The 18,024-nt window shown below is 41.9% G+C and overlaps 1 protein-coding gene across 2 annotated transcripts in view; it reads left to right on the top strand.

The window, feature by feature from the left end:
• brf1a (BRF1 general transcription factor IIIB subunit a) overlaps positions 1 to 17,489 on the top strand; it is a 130,958-nt gene extending 113,469 nt beyond the window's left edge. For both annotated transcript variants that reach the window (XM_086275933.1, XM_086275931.1), the window contains 2 exons: positions 11,858 to 12,017; positions 15,437 to 17,489. In XM_086275933.1, coding sequence (XP_086132059.1) covers positions 11,858 to 12,017; positions 15,437 to 15,474 — 198 coding nt within the window. In that variant the 3' untranslated portion in view covers positions 15,475 to 17,489. The remainder of the gene's footprint in view (positions 1 to 11,857; positions 12,018 to 15,436) is intronic.
• The last annotated feature ends 535 nt before the right edge of the window (positions 17,490 to 18,024 follow it).

The following is an 18,024-nucleotide window of genomic DNA, read 5'->3' as shown; positions in this document are numbered from 1 at the left end:
TTAAGAAACACAACTTTGGATGGGGCCTTCAGCTGTAAAGCCACATATTCAAAAGACTGAAAACTTCCAGGAGATAGCTGCTTACATTGAAATGATTCATTAAATAAGACAGCGACCCCCCCCTCCTCTCCTGCTCGCCCTGACCTCACTGATAAAACTGTAGTTAGGAGGGGTCGTCTCGATGAGAACAGCTCCACTGTTACTTTGGTCCAACCAAGTTTCAGTTAAAAACATAAAATCAAGGCTGTGCTCAGTGATTAAATCATTAATTAAAAATGTTTTCCCAGCTAGAGATCTAATGTTTAATAAAGCCAACTTAAGTGTTTTAGAGGTATTACTTGTCCCCTCGTGTTTGGGAGCAGTCTGTGGCACACAAGGTATGTTTACTATGTTTAAAGATCTTTTAGAGTGCAGCTCTCTGTGTTTTGACCAGGCCACATGTCTCCTGTCACCTAAAAGTACAGAAATTTTAAAGCCTTCTAGTAAACAGGGTCCCAGCTTCTCCTGGGAAAAGTCATCACTGCCATAATCCTCACAGCCCGGACCCTTCACACATCACGCATCAGACTGCGGAGACAGGGCATGAAGAGGAACTAAGGGGGGCGAGGCTGGGCAATGTGACTTCGATTGCTCTGTTGAGGGTGGGGCTCGATGGCGAACCTTTGGCCGCTCTGGTGGGGGGTTTATGGGGGACAACAAATTGAATTTGTGATGTAGAATGAGAAAGTACCTGGATTTATCCTGCTTCTTTCACATGGTTTGTCATAATTGGTTTCTCAATTGAATTTCCTATTACATATAATGATAAGTGATTATTTATAAATGTGTCACTAACCTCAGTGAAGCAGAAGGTCTGGTCCTTATTTGTGTATTCAAGGTGATCACCATAGCTTGTGAGGGTGAAAAAATCTGGTCATTTAAGTAGCAGAGGGGGTTGTTGATTGGTTTTAACTGCTTTAGTTTTAATGACATTAACAGCAGGTGCACTAGAGGAGCAACGAAGAGACAAACCCGAAACAGGAATGGTTTTAAGGGTGGAGGCCACTGACATTTTCCCTTCCTGATCTTTTCTGACTGTTTTCACTTGTTTTGCATTTGGCTCGAGTCAGTGTCACTGCTGGTAACATTAGACAATACCTGGACCTTACAGAGGTTCCACAGGTAGTCCAACTTCTCCATGACGGCACATTAATAAGTGACATTTTCAGAAGTTTTACTCTGTCTCCCAGAACAGTCTGAAGAGCATGGCTTAGATGCCAGGAGACAGGCAGTTACTCTAGGACAGCTGGACAGGGCCATAGAAGGCCTTTAACCCATCAGCAGCTTGCATCAGCACTGGGAGCTACAAAAGTACCTCTAGCAGGTCACTGGTGTGAGTGTCTCTGACCAAACAATCGGGAACAGACTTCATGAAGGTGGCCTGAGGGCCCAGCGGTACAACCTCTAGTGCAGGGGTCTCCAACTCCAGTCCTCGAGAGATGCTTTTCATTTGATTCAGCTGTGTTGGAGTGGGGGTGCATCTAAAAGCTGTAGGACCGTAGCGCTCAAGGACTGAGTTGGAGACCCCTGCTCTAGTTGGCCCTGTGCTCACTGCTCAGCACCGCGGTGCCTGATTTGCATTTGCCATAGAATACCAGAACTGGCAGGTCTACCATCTGTTCTTTAACAGGTGACAGCAAGTTCACCCTAAACATGTGACAGACATGTGAAGGGGTCTGAAGAAGCCATAGCTAAGGGGGCACATAACCTCTATAAACTAGGCAACAGAACCCTGACTGCCATTAGGTAGTCACCTGACCAATAGAAACGCAACTCAACCCAATAGACATTATGTTTTGCTCCATCCGATGCTGCCAGGTTACCCCTCAGAGTGTCCAGGAGCTCAGTGATGCTCTGGACTCATCATGTCATTAGGAGGATGCCCCGATGTTGTCAGCCATGCATACAAGCATGTGGGAGCCAAGCAGAATATCGAGTACTATATCGTCAAAATGGACTAGCTTGACTAGTTTATTTTGAAATCAGTCCTCTGTGGGTTTATCGTTTTCATTTCCATCAAACGACATGGCGTCCTTGTGTTCCTAACACATTACCCGGTTCATATCAGTATAGATATCTGGTTCTTGTTCTTTTTGGCTTTTGTTTGAGCAGTGCATATTAAGATGCAGATGCACTGTGACACAGAATACGATGTAAATCTGCAGAGAGCCTGAATTAATCAGAGGAGTGATATAAATTAGGCTTCACATAGCCACGCAGTTGTTGTTGGTTGGATACATTTATTGTTGATTTTGGTCTTTTTATGTTTGTTTGACAATAACCAAACTACCATGAACCTTTGACTGTAGCAGACTTATTGTAAGTCTGTGTCAAGCTCTCCTGCTCAGCCAATAAAAGCTGATTGCTGATTTCTGCAGAGCAGGCAGCAATAAATAAATCTCCTCTCGGGCCGTGTGAGAGGTGAACCGCTCTGTGTCTTTGTTTGGCCTTGCTATATTACTCCTCCTTCACTCTTTCTTTCTCCCGGGCATTGACTGCTTCTAAAAAATTTTTTTGACAGACTCTTAAAATAAATATAGCCTTAAACTTGAACATAAAAATGTCTTAAACAGCAGCTTCAGGGTTTTTTTTTTTGGTTTTTTTTATCACACTGCAGTGATACAGTAGGCTTTTGTTGGCCAGTTTCCAATCAGTCCACACAGAAGGAGTTTACTTTCGCTAATGTGTCTTATCTCCTTTACTAAACCTAGTTAGACTTCTTGGCTTTGAACAGTTAGTTTCCAAATGTCCTCGTTCTGACCATTTATAGCTTCATAGCTTTCCATTCAGAAATGGGGCAGTCTCTTCTGCTTTGATTTTTAATTTGATTTAAATTGGACTTCATTTCAGTCGAGGGTAGTGTTACTAGTTTCAAAGTCTTAAATGTAGCTTTCTTGACTTCTTCTTCCTTACTTTTTTCCATATCTCATTTTACACTTCCCTAACAGTCTTTTAATCCCTTGTCATTCTCATTTCTTATATAATTTATTTCTCTCTTTTCACAGCTTTTTCCGTGTTTCTCTTTTTTAACCACTCTGTAGAGAAGCAGCAGGAGTTTGACTTGACGTGCAGGGTTTGGGAAGTAAAAATGTCAGTTTTTTTTTTTTTTTTATAGTTGAGATCAGCTGACTGACAGTCGGACCATTTACAGGATTATGTGGATGAGAAATTCTGTCAGTGGAATCATAAGTATAAAATGTGAGCTCCTCCATTAGAAAATACCTGGTTTTAGAGCAGCGCGTCTCGGCTCCTGGCAGTTCCATCTCCTCACTCCTTGCTGTGGCCTGTGAGTAGCAGAACTGTTGATGATTGGTAATTGCCGAGGAATATCCCGGGTTAGAAGATCCACAGTGTTGTTGGGATTTAACACCAAAGACTGACCCACATCAGAATTTAAGTAGTGAGTTAATGAGCTCATATGAACTGACTTGGTACTTGTTGGAGAAACCCTTGTTTGCAAGCACAGCGGTAGGAGCTTTCTTGTTGTTGATCACCAGGTTTGCAAACATCTCAGGAGAGATTTTGGTTGTCTCCTCTTTACTGAAACTCTGTCCTTTAAGCTTCTTGGCTGCTGCTAGCCACATCAAAGTTTCAGCTCCCTCCACAGATTATCTACAGTGGGGCAAAAAAGTATTTAGTCAGCCACCGATTGTGCAAGTTCCCCCACCTAAAATGATGACAGAGGTCAGTAATTTGCACCAGAGGTACACTTCAACTGTGAGAGACAGAATGTGGAAAAAAAAATCCATGAATCCACATGGTAGGATTTGTAAAGAATTTATTCGTAAATCAGGGTGGAAAATAAGTATTTGGTCAATAACAAAAATACAACTCAATACTTTGTAACATAACCTTTGTTGGCAATAACAGAGGTCCAACGTTTACTATAGGTCTTTACCAGGTTTGCACACACAGTAGCTGGTATTTTGGCCCATTCCTCCATGCAGATCTTCTCGAGAGCAGTGATGTTTTGGGGCTGTCGCCGAGCAACACGGACTTTCAACTCCCGCCACAGATTTTCTATGGGGTTGAGGTCTGGAGACTGGCTAGGCCACTCCAGGACTTTCAAATGCTTCTTACGGAGCCACTCCTTTGTTGCCCGGGCGGTGTGTTTTGGATCATTGTCATGTTGGAAGACCCAGCCTCGTTTCATCTTCAAAGTTCTCACTGATGGAAGGAGGTTTTGGCTCAAAATCTCACGATACATGGCCCCATTCATTCTGTCCTTAACACGGATCAGTCGTCCTGTCCCCTTGGCAGAAAAACAGCCCCATAGCATGATGTTTCCACCCCCATGCTTCACAGTAGGTATGGTGTTCTTGGGATGCAACTCAGTATTCTTCTTCCTCCAAACACGACGAGTTGAGTTTATACCAAAAAGTTCTACTTTGGTTTCATCTGACCACATGACATTCTCCCAATCCTCTGCTGTATCATCCATGTGCTCTCTGGCAAACTTCAGACGGGCCTGGACATGCACTGGCTTCAGCAGCGGAACACGTCTGGCACTGCGGGATTTGATTCCCTGCCGTTGTAGTGTGTTACTGATGGTGACCTTTGTTACTTTGGTCCCAGCTCTCTGCAGGTCATTCACCAGGTCCCCCCGTGTGGTTCTGGGATCTTTGCTCACCGTTCTCATGATCATTTTGACCCCACGGGATGAGATCTTGCGTGGAGCCCGAGATCGAGGGAGATTATCAGTGGTCTTGTATGTCTTCCATTTTCTGATGATTGCTCCCACAGTTGATTTTTTCACACCAAGCTGCTTGCCTATTGTAGATTCACTCTTCCCAGTCTGGTGCAGGTCTACAATACTTTTCCTGGTGTCCTTCGAAAGCTCTTTGGTCTTGGCCATGGCGGAGTTTGGAGTCTGACTGTTTGAGGCTGTGGACAGGTGTCTTTTATACAGATGATGAGTTCAAACAGGTGCCATTCATACAGGTAACGAGTGGGGGACAGAAAAGCTTCTTACAGAAGACGTTACAGGTCTGTGAGAGCCAGAGATTTTCCTTGTTTGAGGTGACCAAATACTTATTTTCCACCCTAATTTACGAATAAATTCTTTACAAATCCTACCATGTGGATTCATGGATTTTTTTTTTCACATTCTGTCTCTCACAGTTGAAGTGTACCTCTGGTGCAAATTACTGACCTCTGTCATCATTTTAGGTGGGGGAACTTGCACAATCGGTGGCTGACTAAATACTTTTTTGCCCCACTGTATAGTACCGAGTCTGGAGACATGCTAGGCCACTCCATAACCTTAATGTGCTTCTTTAGCCACTTCTTTTTTGCCTTTGCATTATATTTTGGGTCATCGTCATGCTGGAAGACCCGTCCATGACCCATCTTCAGTGTTCTGGCTGAGGGAAGGTGGCTCTCGTTCAAGACTTTATGGTACGTGGCCCCGCGCCTTGGCCAATCTATGCGGTGCAGCCATCCTGTACACTTAGCAGTGTGTGTTACCAGTGGTGTTCTTAGTGACTGTGGTCCCAACTGCCTTCAGGTCATTAACAAGCTCCAACCGTGTAGTTCTGTGCTGATCCACCACCTTTCTCATGATCATCCTCACATCAAGATCATGCATGGAGCTCCAGAGCGAGGGGGGCTGATGGTCATTTTTATATTTCTTCCATTTCCATGCCGTTCAGGCATCGTGCAGGCCGACGATCTTGTCCCTGACGTCCTTTTGGGATGGAACTGGGATGGATAAACTGTTTCTTTGGACAAGTGTGCTTTATACATGCAACGAGCTGAGATCAGGTACTCCTGATCTCAGCTCGTTGCTCGTTGCATTAATTGATAGATGGTAGTCGTCACATGGTGGTGTCAGAATTCTTCCTGGTATTCACGTATTTCACTCAAAGTCACGCAAATCACTTTGTAACTTTTATGTAATGTGTGCTTTGTATTTTTTAATTTATTTTTTGGTTGATATTCTGTGTCCATTAACATAAAACTACAATCAAAGCTAGAAACTGTTCATTTGTTTGGAAGTGAGCAAACTTATAAATTCAGCAGGGGGTCAAATACTTGTAACTGTATAAAAAGCTCTGTAATATTTTTGGCTGAAAAAAAAGAAACACTATTATTATTTTTGTCCAACTTTTAAGATTATTTAGCAAACATGTTATTGAGATTGATGTTAAATAAAACACTTCTGTTAAGAAACCAGCAGTAAACACAGTCACACATGCTGTTGAGAGAGTGCATGCTGGTTTGTGTCCCATATTTGAAGACTTTATAGAAATAAAGTGAAGTTATTTAATGTGGAGAAAAAAACAACCCAAAAAGCTTTTGAGTGAATTTGTCATATTTGTGGCTCTTGTGGTGTTAATGATGTTAAAAACAACTAAGTTGAGGGGAATTAACGATATCACTGAAACTGTAAGTTGCTGTTAAAACTTGGTGAAAAACATGCCAGCGAATCATCTGCTTTTTAAAATCTCCCAACTTTTCTTTTCCCCCCCCCAAGTCCTGCAAATCTCTGCCTGCTTTCTCTTTCCTCATCTCTTCCCGTTATTGCCTCACTCTGCTGCTGTCCTCTTTTTTCCCATCGCTCTTCTTTTCATATTTCCTCTCTTTCCTCCACATTCCTTCCAATCCCTTCGTCTCCCCCCTCTCCTCTCCTCCTCACAGCCTTTGTCTCCCTCGCCATCATGTGCTGCTGGCAGCCCTGAATAGAGTAGCTCAGGGAGCTCAGGCTCTGTCAGCTAGGAAGAAAACATTGCCACAAGGGGCTGGGTCAACAAGGCTTGTTACTTAGCAACCCCCCCCTCACCTTCCCTTGGGAACTGGAAGCAAACGGCCGTCGCCATTGGCTGCGGCTGCTCATAGCTCGCAGCTCATGTTATGTAATGTTGGCATTTGATTCCAGCAACAGGGCCAGATTGAAAAGCGATGTGTTCTTTGAGCTCTACTTGCCAACCTGTTCTGTTTCTGTTCGTTGCCTTACAGTAACCAATTTCCATCACCCTCTCCAGCGACCCAGCAATTAGTCTGTACAGTTTTTCCTTTTTTTAAAGCCAGTCGAGGGAGGAAATGATCAGTTTACTACAGAGAACTTGAAACTGGCGCAGCTGTTCTTCTCTGCCCTTTCCCCTATTTGTCTACTCATGTTTAGGCTGAGCATCAGGCTGGAGGAGGCAGAAGGCAGCGCAGTTAAGAGATGTGGGGATTTTCAAAGAAGCTTAGAAATCTCAAAAGGGTGATGAGGTCACAGGAGGAAGGGCTTTGAGCTGTGCACAGCCTCGCTGGTGTTGCAGATATAGCCTGCTTATGCAAGCAATAATTTTGGCAAGTGATGGCCGAATGTATTTGAAGTATTCTCAATGAAGCTTTCCGGACAGCGATAAAGTTCATGATGTGCACCAATTTTAGCTCATCCTGCAGAAACACAGCGACCTGCTCCCTCACCCCAGGAAAACACCTTTACTGTGATAAAATTGATGCAGAAAGATGAAAATATGCAAAACCTCTGCTTGATCGGCATGGTTGTGGCTCAGAGCGAGCTGTCTACCAATGAGAAGATCAATGGTTACTTCAGTCTGTGTGTTGAAGTATCGTTGGGCATGATAGTGAACCCCAATTTGATTGGGTGAATGAGACTTGTAGTAAAAAGAGCTTTAAGTGCTCAGTTAGAGTAAATAGGACTATAAAAGTATCCGTCCATTTACCCTTCCTTTACCCATCCACACACATGGATGCTAATAATGCAAACAAATTTAAGTGGTCTATTAAATGTCATTAACCTGGATACTCTCAGTCTAACAAACAATTATAAAGTTTTGATTGTTGAGCGACTGATTGTTTGTAGGATCTTGCTGTGTGATCCGATCCAGCTGATGAGCCACTGTAGCTCAAATTACCAATAACGTTAATGCTGGTAGTGACAGGAAGTCGTCAGAATACAGAGTGGATTGCAGTTTGTTGTATGTGGGGCTGCATAGCTGCAGACCAGGACCAACACATTATTAGGCAGCTGGTCATAATGTTAGGCCTGATCAGTGTAGTGTTACACATTCTCCATGCCATGTGCACTAATGCACCTTTACACAAAAACAAGCATTAATACGAGGTAACTTTTGAACTAAGTATCGTTAAAAGTTTCACATTTTTATAGACCTCAGTCCACTCCACACATGAAGTGATTTCCACTACAAAGTCATGATTGTATCCATTGTCCATGGCTGGACCAAGGAATGTTTTTTTGTTTTGTCCCTTGCATACATGAATTTCTCTAGAATCTCGGAATCTGTTAATGTTGAAATCTGCAAATTGATTGTACAATAATAATCTGAAGAATCTGCACATGCAGTTCATCAAGGAGCGGTAAACTCCTGCCCTTCTTTACTTCAGAACAACTGAGCGTGTCTCAAACGCTCTTTTTAAATTCAAGCATGTTACTAATTGGTGGAATTATTCGTAAGATGTTCCATGTTTTCTCCATCTGTTCTCAGCATTGCACAGCTTTTTCCTTCTCTTTCTTTCTTTGTGGTCCCGGCCCAACTTTGAAATGTGTCCATTTTTCTAAAAATAATTAAATAGCTCTGACTAAATGTCTGCAACTTGATTAAATTCAGTTACAGAATTTGCAAGTCATGGAATTAATTTTTGGTTACTTTTTCGAAAGCTTCGCTACTATTTTGGAAACGGGGATGTAGATGTAGTGGCTGGCATTATCCAGAACTCTTATTCCACACTGTGGTTTGTTCCCTTTAACTCTTTTTTTTCCTGCTGTCTTGTGCATGAGTAACTCCAGGCTATCAGATGTCTACATCTTCACACCAATAAAACCTTCTGAGCGCTCGTATTCCCCGGTTGCTTTCTCGCTCCTAACAACCAATTCCCTTGTTAGAGGGCTGAAGCTTAAAGTAAGCTAAAATAGTAGATATTCGACCGCTGGAGAGCTTGCTTTGAACATGCAACATGATATTTGTAGTGGAACATTATCTCTGTGTAATTATGAGCAGCAGTGCTGAATAGTTCACACCAACACAAAGAAACTTCGTGTCTGTCCCTCGTCACAGCTTCCTCTCCTCTCATCCTGACCCATTTAACAGCTCTCACCTCCTAATTAGTCTGGAGCACCGTTTTTATGTCGTTATGTTTTCTTTTTAATTATTTTTTTATTTCCCCCACATTATGACTGCTGTTCAGCGGCAGCTAATGAGCTGGTGAGGTTAAAGCCAGCTGGTTTCCACTGTGAGGAATAAGAGGAAACAAAAGAGAAGCAGAGAAGGGAAAGGAAGGGATAGCAGAATGTTTTTGCACTGGATTTATTTATTTTTTAATTTATTGTACAATCATTTGGTATTTATCCAAATCTGAGGATGGAAAAAGCACAAGTCTAAGCCAAGAGAAGAAGCAGTGCATAAAGGAACAATCGGAGAGATGGAAAAAGCGAGAAAGGATGTGGGTAGAATTATTATTATTATTTTAAATGAAGCAAAACAGACGAGATGTGAAATAAAAGAAAGGTGGGAGGAAAGCAAGGAAGGATGGAGGAGGAAATGAAAATTGAAGGGGGAGAAAGAAGGCAGGAATGAAAGGCCCAGCAGGAACTCCTACAGGTTTTAGCCGAGGAGAAAAGAAATATCTCTCCGTCACACTGTGGACCCTCCACCTGCCTCTGCTCCAGCTTTATAATTAGCCCTGGCTCAAAGGAAGGCAATAATGTGTAGGTTCCCTTGTAGCTGCAGTTATACAACTGCATGAGTTCCCTCTAAACAACATTTTTTTTATTTTAAAGACATTTGCAGCAAAAAAGCGAGACTTGAGTTTAGACGTTGTATTATTGTCTAGGTTATGGCAGGCTGGAAAGCAGAAAAAAATATAATACCCATGCACATCTGGCCTCCCTGGTGCAATAGTCTGTTTGATATCTGTACTTTTCATCACTAAGCAAAATAAATAAAACTCAGATTGGAGTGAAGATGTGATTGTTCAGAATGAGACTGGAGGTACTCCAGTGTTTTCCAAGGGGAAATTTTCTTTGTCTTACAGGGTTGAATATATCGACACGGAGCGTAGTATGTGTACCGGAGTTTAATTTGTTTCTACTACCGTAGGGTCATTTTGACACACTGACATCAGCGACATGAAGCTGTATACCAAACATCTGGACCAAGTCATCACTTAACTTCCAGTGGTTGGTGGCTTATTAGGTATGGATGGACGAAGCAGAGGTTCCCCTGCTGGACCGTGGTCAGCACGTTTTAATATCCAGTTGTGTTTTCTGCTCGTAACTTTTCTTATTTTCCTAAATGCTGCAGCTTTGTTTTCAGTTTGGTTGGTTTTGCTTGAGTTTCATCTGTTTGCAAGTGCTGCTTGTTGAAGCTTGAAAAGCCACCATAAACTGCAGTTCTGCTTATCCAGCTACAACAGGAAGCTTAAAAAGTTGTTTTTTAACTCTTGCCTCATGCACAAAAAGCAAAAATCAATAACAGCCATTCTCCATAAATGCACTGATCAACCATTACCTGCCTAACACTGTGCAGCTCCCTGTCATACCTCTGGGCGTGTCTGCATCCCAGTATAGCAGGACAATGTTGGCAGCAGAATGGCTCCTTTGCATTGAGAGGTGGGGACTTGATCTTGAGCAGGAATGTCAAATTCATTTTACATGACAACAAACTTAGAAGTCCAAAATGTGCCCACTTTCACATTGTTCAAAGACATCCAGTGGGCCATATTGGAACCCTTTTAGGGGCAATTTTGGCCCACAGACCTTAGGTTTGACACCGCTATTCTAGAGCATTCCACGAATGCTTGGAAGTAGGATCTGGTGGCTTTTTCCCAGTGTTACTTGGGTTAACCTTGAGTAGTGTTTGTTCTGCTGGAGGAGACTGCTGCTGTCAGGGAGTGCTGAGTGCAGTTTACAGTTTATACATATTTAATCTCTGGTTTGATTTGTTTTCCTTTTTTTGAGTGGGGTTGCTTGATGGGTCATGAAGGCAGACAGCTCTACATTTGTACTGCTGACATTTGTTTCATCATCGATTCCACACCTGGAAAATGGTCCCCTCAGAGTCCTTTCCTTCCACCAAGTCCTTTTTTTTCCCACCTATACCACTTGTTTACTTTCTCCTGCTGCTGCCGTCACGCTGCCTACATTTCCTGCATTTTCAGGTGGGTTGATTTCTGATCAAAAACAACTCTGTTTTTGTCTCCCAGCGTGCGACTGGAAAGACTCCGCCGGTTCAGAGTCACCTGCAGTTGCCCTCGAGGGGAATTTATCACATCTATGCACAAAACATGTGACAGCTCAACCCAGACAATGTGAAAAGCAGTGAAAAAAAAAAGAAAGGGCACTCTAATTACATTTTTGTCCCTCATGCTCACCCTTAGCCCTTCACTTTTAATTTCACAGGCTTCTGTTTTTTTATGAACTTTGAAGGGTGTTTTTACCCCGAGGCTCTGATTAATTTCTCATCCTTTCATATGATACCGAGTGCAGTGTAGACTATGCAGATTTAAAAAAAAAAAAAAAGGCAGAATCTAAAATGAGGTAATAACTTGTTGTAAGATAAGGTTGTGGTCGCGCTCCGATGCTGTATTTAGTCATATGTGGAGAAGTGCGGCAAATGAAACCTCTCACCACGGCGCGTACCCTCCACCTGCCCTACAGCTCCACACCTCCACACAATCACAGATACTACGCTGTTTGTTATTTTTTCATTTTAAAGGAAGTGGGGCATACGAGATCAGATCTGGCTTAGATTTCCCGAGGGCGAACTTGTGTCCTGCCGAGGAAAATATTAAAAATACTCAACGATGCATGTCTGCTCACAAGCAACAATATTTCCTGTTTGTACAGATCGGCAGCTCCAACCCCCTGCCGCTGCCCGTTGAAGCCCCTGCCAGCGGGGTGGTGGTGGAGAGCGGGCCAGTTGTGTATGACGACGTCCCCGGTGATGAGGAAGAGGATGAGGAGGACGAGACTTGTGTCAGTGCCTTGGAGATGCTGGGCAGCAATGGTGGGTTTAACCTGTCTGCTATCTTCTGACTGAAATGTCTAGGCTGACTGAGGCTACAGCTTTCTGCATAAACAACCTATTTAATATCCAAAAGTAACAAATCCAACTACATTTTATTTTCATGCACACCTTTCTGGTTGAACAGTTTCATCTTTTGAGCATTAGTATGATTTCATTTGGCTTCTTGATGAAAGCAAATCCATGCTGTACCACATCGCTTTTGTCTAAGTATATGTTCGTTGAGTATGTTATGGAGCTCAGGTATCTCTGGGTCTTCACAAGTGACAGAAGAAGGGAGCCGGAGATTTACAGGCTGTTGCTGGACTTTGAGGTAAAGCGGTGTGAGTGAAAAACCTCGGCGATAGCCTGAGCTGGGTAGTGACAGAATGATGAGATCGTCAATACAAAGGGCAGAAATGAGCTTTCCCCACGGGCCGTCGGGGTTCGGCCTTAACAATAGGTGGAGGAGCTTGGTCACTCGAGAGGGTCTCAGAGTAGAGCTGGCACTCCTCTGCATCAAATCAGGCATTTAAGGTGCTTTGGGCCTCCTGGATGCTTCCTAGAGGAAGTGTTTCAGGCACGTCCAGCCGGGAGGAGACCCCAGGTGGCTGGAGTAAGGAGGTCTGGTTACCTCACAGGCATGAAATAGTGATTATAATCACATAAAACTATTGTCTGAGTAAATGACTCAGTTACTGTTGTCTCCATTTACTACGTCTGAGTAACTTTTTGCAGCTTTTTAGCTTTAAGTCAACACATCGTCACAATAAAGATGCATGCCTCTAACCACTTTGTGTAGTTTGCTCTGCTGCATCTATGCTAACAATAACTTTCACATTAAAAATGTTTTTGGTTAATTGTTGAGAATAACTTAATGAGAAATCACACTGAACTGATAAAAAGCGAATTAAAGTCAGGAGCCAGGCGGCTCTGTAAACATGGAGGGAAATGATGAAACGCTGATGGAAGTGAGAATTCCTCAGTGCAATTTCTCATCTTAACGTTTGACTCTAGTTGACACTTTGAGTGGCAGACTGCTTTGTCACTTCTCAGTAAGACTAAATGTGTCTGGACTGTGAAACAGTTGGAATCGTTTTTTTCTTTCTTTTAATGAATCTGTCTCTCTGGGTCTTGGCTCTCTTTCTGCTCGGACTCCCGGCACGTTTTAATGAGCCCTCGGTAAGATTACATGTCTTCGCTTTATGTCTCAGGCTGTTAAACTTTAAGGTCTGACTCTGCTGCAGTAAAAAAAGTCCTGAGCTGTTTAATTGATTCCTGTAGGGGGGCTCTTTGTTTATTCTTGGCCAGAAGGTCAGGGTCAGCCTTGTCCAGCCTCTGAAGCTGGACGAGGCTGGGGGCTCAACGTGGGGACGTTGAGCCAAATGAATGCACTGAAGATGACACCAGAAACCAAAATGGTTTCGTTCCAGGCTTCAAACATGTTGATTAGGGCTGCTCGATTATGGCAAAAATGATAATCACGATTATTTTCACTGAAATTGAGATCTCGATTATTTGACGATATTTATTTAACCCTTTAAGACCTACCATAGAACCAAGTCCGCCAGAGCTTATATTATTTTTTTACATGTTGTAGTGCCATTTATGGGAGCATTTCAAGTTGCTATACAACTGTTATAGCCCATATTTTAATAATATGTATGCATTAAGTCCATAGTAACTACATTAATTGCAAAAAAGTGCAATAAACTACAAAAAAAATTTTAAAATCGTTTTTGTTTGTTTTTTTACATATATTACTTGGATAAATTTAAGAGGTTTATCCCTCAAAACTTTAAATACAAAAAAGTTGCAAAAAATAGTTTACAACAGGAAATTTATTTTGAGTGTGTTCATAGTTTTATTTTGGAGATACACCAATTTTTATATACTGCAGGAAAAACAAAAAGCAATCCTATGATGCAAATTGCAAAGAAAACAGCAGGTGCATCAAAATAAACTATTTCCAGCAGTGCAATTTGAGTTCTAAGCATCCCAGCAACTATTCAGAAAAGTCAAACATGACCAGTATAGGCTTTTAAGGCCTACAAGTAAAAAACTACATTTCCGCGAAAATGACGTCACTTCCGGTTTCGGTCAGGAAATGGCGGACATGTGATAGTTCGCGCTGACGTCTGTTTCACGGTGGGAAGTGTTTTGAACAGCTGATCAGCGAAGCGTGTTTCTGGAATATTATGCTTTTGTTCCTGCAAGCGCTTTTTATGCAATTTTTGCAAAGCTTTTTGTGGAAGGAAACCGTGACCGAGGACAAGCTGATGGCATCAGATGTAAGTACAACTCCTCCGGTTTCATATGCAAAACAAATTATTGCGCTAGCTTACGCGGTTCCGGTTCTACAGGGATTTAAAAATAGTTACACAAAACGGAGCGTGCTGCTCTGACCGGCTTTAAAGGGTTAACAATGACTTTAAAAAATAATATAAAATAGTGTGCAACACCACTGAAGTTTTTTTTTTACCTCTCTTTTCAACCAACGGCAGTCACTCTCCTCTCCAAATAACTCCTGCTTAGCTTTCCGAGCTTCCCTCGGGTCCTCTTAATCAGCAGTCTCCAACCTTTTTTGCGCCACGACCGGTTTATGCCCGACAATATTTTCACGGACCGGCCTTTAAGGTGTCGCGGATAAACGAGGGAGGGGCTAATAATCGGCTCAGTCATTTTTAATGATCGTTGAAAGCCCAGATCGTAATCGTGATTAAAATTCGATTAATTGAGCAGCCCTAATGTTGATTTTTACATTTTGATGTAGAAGTCACTAGAGAATGCCTTCTTTTAGAGCCAGCCTCAAGTGGTCATTAGAGGAACTGCAATTTTTGTTACCAAACTTTTTCTTGATCTTTTACTTCCACTTACCTTTTTACGCTGAAACTTATGTCTCTAATCTGTATGGGTTGGACAAAAAATGAGGTTGCAACCTCAGTGTTAAAGTTCAAACTGTCAGAGCAGTGTTGCCGGATCACACTGGAAGAGTAGCATTAGCAGTAGAAGAAATTAAAACTTGGCTGTTCGCAGAGTTTCGGCACACACCAGGAAGTCTTTATGGATGAGCATGCATCTCGGAGGCTGCTGCAGAAGTTCAATCATTTCATTCTGACTAGAGATACCACCAGCTGACTGCAGTTTCCCAGAGATCTGAGAACATTTTATTTACTTGCATCTCAGAAATCCATTTTGGCTCCAGGCCATTAGGATAAGAAAGGAAGGGAAGGATTCCCTGTTGTTATGCAAAATATACGGTCCAAATAAAGTTCCTTTATACGTCTTCATTAAAATCTTACCAACTCGTCTCCACTGACACATTTTATGTGATTTTCAGAGTGCGTACCGCAGATTTCAACACCAAGTCATCATTCTTCATTCAGTGTATCTAAACCCTCTATTTCTCCCCCACCCTCCAGATTACGGCTGTGACGGAGATTACGACGATGGATTCTAGCGGCAGTCCCTCTCGGTTGCTATCCTCAACTAGTGTGGACAGTTTTGAATTCCCAAAAGAATCAAATGTTTACTACGGGACACTAAGTGGCTGCAGCTACAGATGGTGGAAGCTGTAATGGCGAGCTGAATGGGAAATTCCCATCAGGAATAAATGTGTGCGAATAAATAATAATTAAGCTCCTCATTCCATTTGGTGTCCCAGCTGGACTGACCTGGGAAGACATACTTACTGAATGCTACCAGAGATGGTTAGGTGGAAGTGAGTGGTGCATATGTATTTATCAGTGCAGGACACTGGCAGACTGTAGTGCTCACACTGCGCAATCAAGGGTTGTGCTTCCAGTAAGAACTGGCTTAGATATTTGGGCTAAAGCAGAGGACCTGCAGCAACTTGTAAATGAATCAAATGAATCAATGAAGTCAAAAGGTTCTTCTGATTTGTAAGCTGGTAGACACTTGCTTGCTTGTTTTGCCTGACAGTGAAACTGGACGTCCTTGACTTCAGTCAGTTCGGCTGATAGTACAGTGAACAGATTCGTGGATACATTAACTGCAGTAGAAGGACAGCTAGTCTACGCTTGAATGCATTGTAAAGACCAGTCAGAGCATTAAACCACTAACTTCCAGGGCCTACCAAAACCACTCTACCTGTCAGGATATGGGCATCAAACCTCTGAGTTAATCTTGAGGTGTTTGGTGGTAACTTTAAATGCTGCTGGAACAACAGTCGTGAATGTAGACCTGTTATAAAAAGTTGTAACTACTTTACCTAAACTGAGCCCAGTTTGAAAAGTGTGTTTCTCCTGACCTGCAAATACCAAAGCAGCGGTGATGTTGAATGGATGAATGTTCACAAATGAGTCCCTCAGATGTTATAACACAGCAAAAATAAACGGATCACTGCATAACCTAGTCTGCTTAAAGCTACACTTTGAATTCTTAACACTTGACCGCGCGTCACTTCCTCTCAACTATAGCATCCTTGGAAAAACAAGCAGGTAGCGTGAGATCAATCATCAGTATTTGCCAAGCTAACATCGGTTTTCTGAATGCCTTATCGATTTAGCAGACAGACGCGTGCTGTCTGCTTAAACCCAGTATTACATACGCGTTGCCTTCAATATGTTTGAGCTAGGTTATGGGTTATGTGCGAGTAAGGATGTCATTTTAATTTAAAATGGAGTTGGTTAAAGGAATACAATATTTGGATTTGTTTTGATTTTGCTGTCGATTTGGTTTGTACTTGTCTTAATTATTTATTGATTTATTTGGTTATCTATAATTAACGCATGAGATGGTATCATCTGATTTTCCTTGTATTCCTTATTCCTGTTGCAGACTACAGAGGTATTTCTGCAAGATTATATTTTCCAAATGAATAAGGGAGTTCAGCCAGAGTGACGTCTGTTTTTTTTGTTTTTTTTTTTTAAATGAATTTTGTGTTGAAATGATGAGTGAAGCAGACTGTGGCCTTTTCACTGTATCCACATAACAGTATTTAATGATGCATCCTGGTTCACCCTGACTGATTGCTGCTGCTGCTGAGTCTTCATGTTACATCTGCCTAATGTTGTGTACCTTTACTGCTGCAGTAAAAATGCACTAAATGGATCCAAAAATGTTTTCTGTTTTGTTTTTTTGTCTGGTTTTTGAGAAATGTCAAGTGACGATGTAAATGCTTTCTCCACATCGCATCTGCTGTTTCTGTCCTGAGATGTTCTTTGAGTCCACTGTGTTCCCTCCATAATACAGTCATTATTTTTGTCATTTTGCCTTTCTACACTACAATGGATTTGTCTTTCAGCCTTTTAAATTAAAGGAATGAACAAAATATTTCACTAACCACTTAAAATTAGAGCTGGTTTTCACAGGCTCAAACGTATCTGGACTAATGTTTGATGAACACGTTCATGGAAAAATGTGTTTGTAATTTTGTCATTATTTCATGACAAACTTAGGAAATAAAACTCTATGGTATAATCCAAAAATTTGCGTTGAAATTAATAAATGTTTGTGAGAACATATGCATACAGTACATACAGTTGAAGTGAAGCAAATGTTTTGAATGTCCACAAAACACGGCTTACCTCAAGATGCAAAAATCTGATCTCCAGAAAGATAAGACTGCTAGAAAATACATTTTAAAAGAGTCTTGTGCAATGATGGAACAAGCTTCTTTGGACAGATGAAATCAAAATGAACTTGCACCAACGTGTGATGAAGGAGTAGTTCATGATCCACAGTACACCACATCATCTGCCAAACATAGAATAACTGATCTGCGTGCTTTCATTTCCAGTATTTATTGATGCTATGAATAAAGTGATCTCTAAACTTCAGAAACAGTGAGAGCTTCATTGTTCAAATGAATGACCCAAAACATACAGCATGCATGCCTTTAACTCACTGCAGTCAAACCTGAAGGCAGACAGATCCACAAAGAGCAACAACTAAAGGTGGCTGGAGTAAAAACCCAGGTCGTGTTCAGACCTGAAAACAGTATAAAGTTTCTATCTTAATGACATGTTTGCATAACATTGTGCAACAG

The sequence above is a fragment of the Aulonocara sp. 'chitande type north' Nkhata Bay genome, linkage group LG19 (genome assembly GCF_057382095.1).
Source record: "Aulonocara sp. 'chitande type north' Nkhata Bay isolate Kocher_YH1m ecotype deep benthic linkage group LG19, A_spYH_male_GT1.1, whole genome shotgun sequence".
Classification (NCBI taxonomy): Eukaryota; Metazoa; Chordata; class Actinopteri; order Cichliformes; family Cichlidae; genus Aulonocara; species Aulonocara sp. 'chitande type north' Nkhata Bay.
The sequence above is the reverse complement of the archived record's forward strand: the minus strand, read 5'-3'. Positions and strand labels throughout refer to the sequence as shown.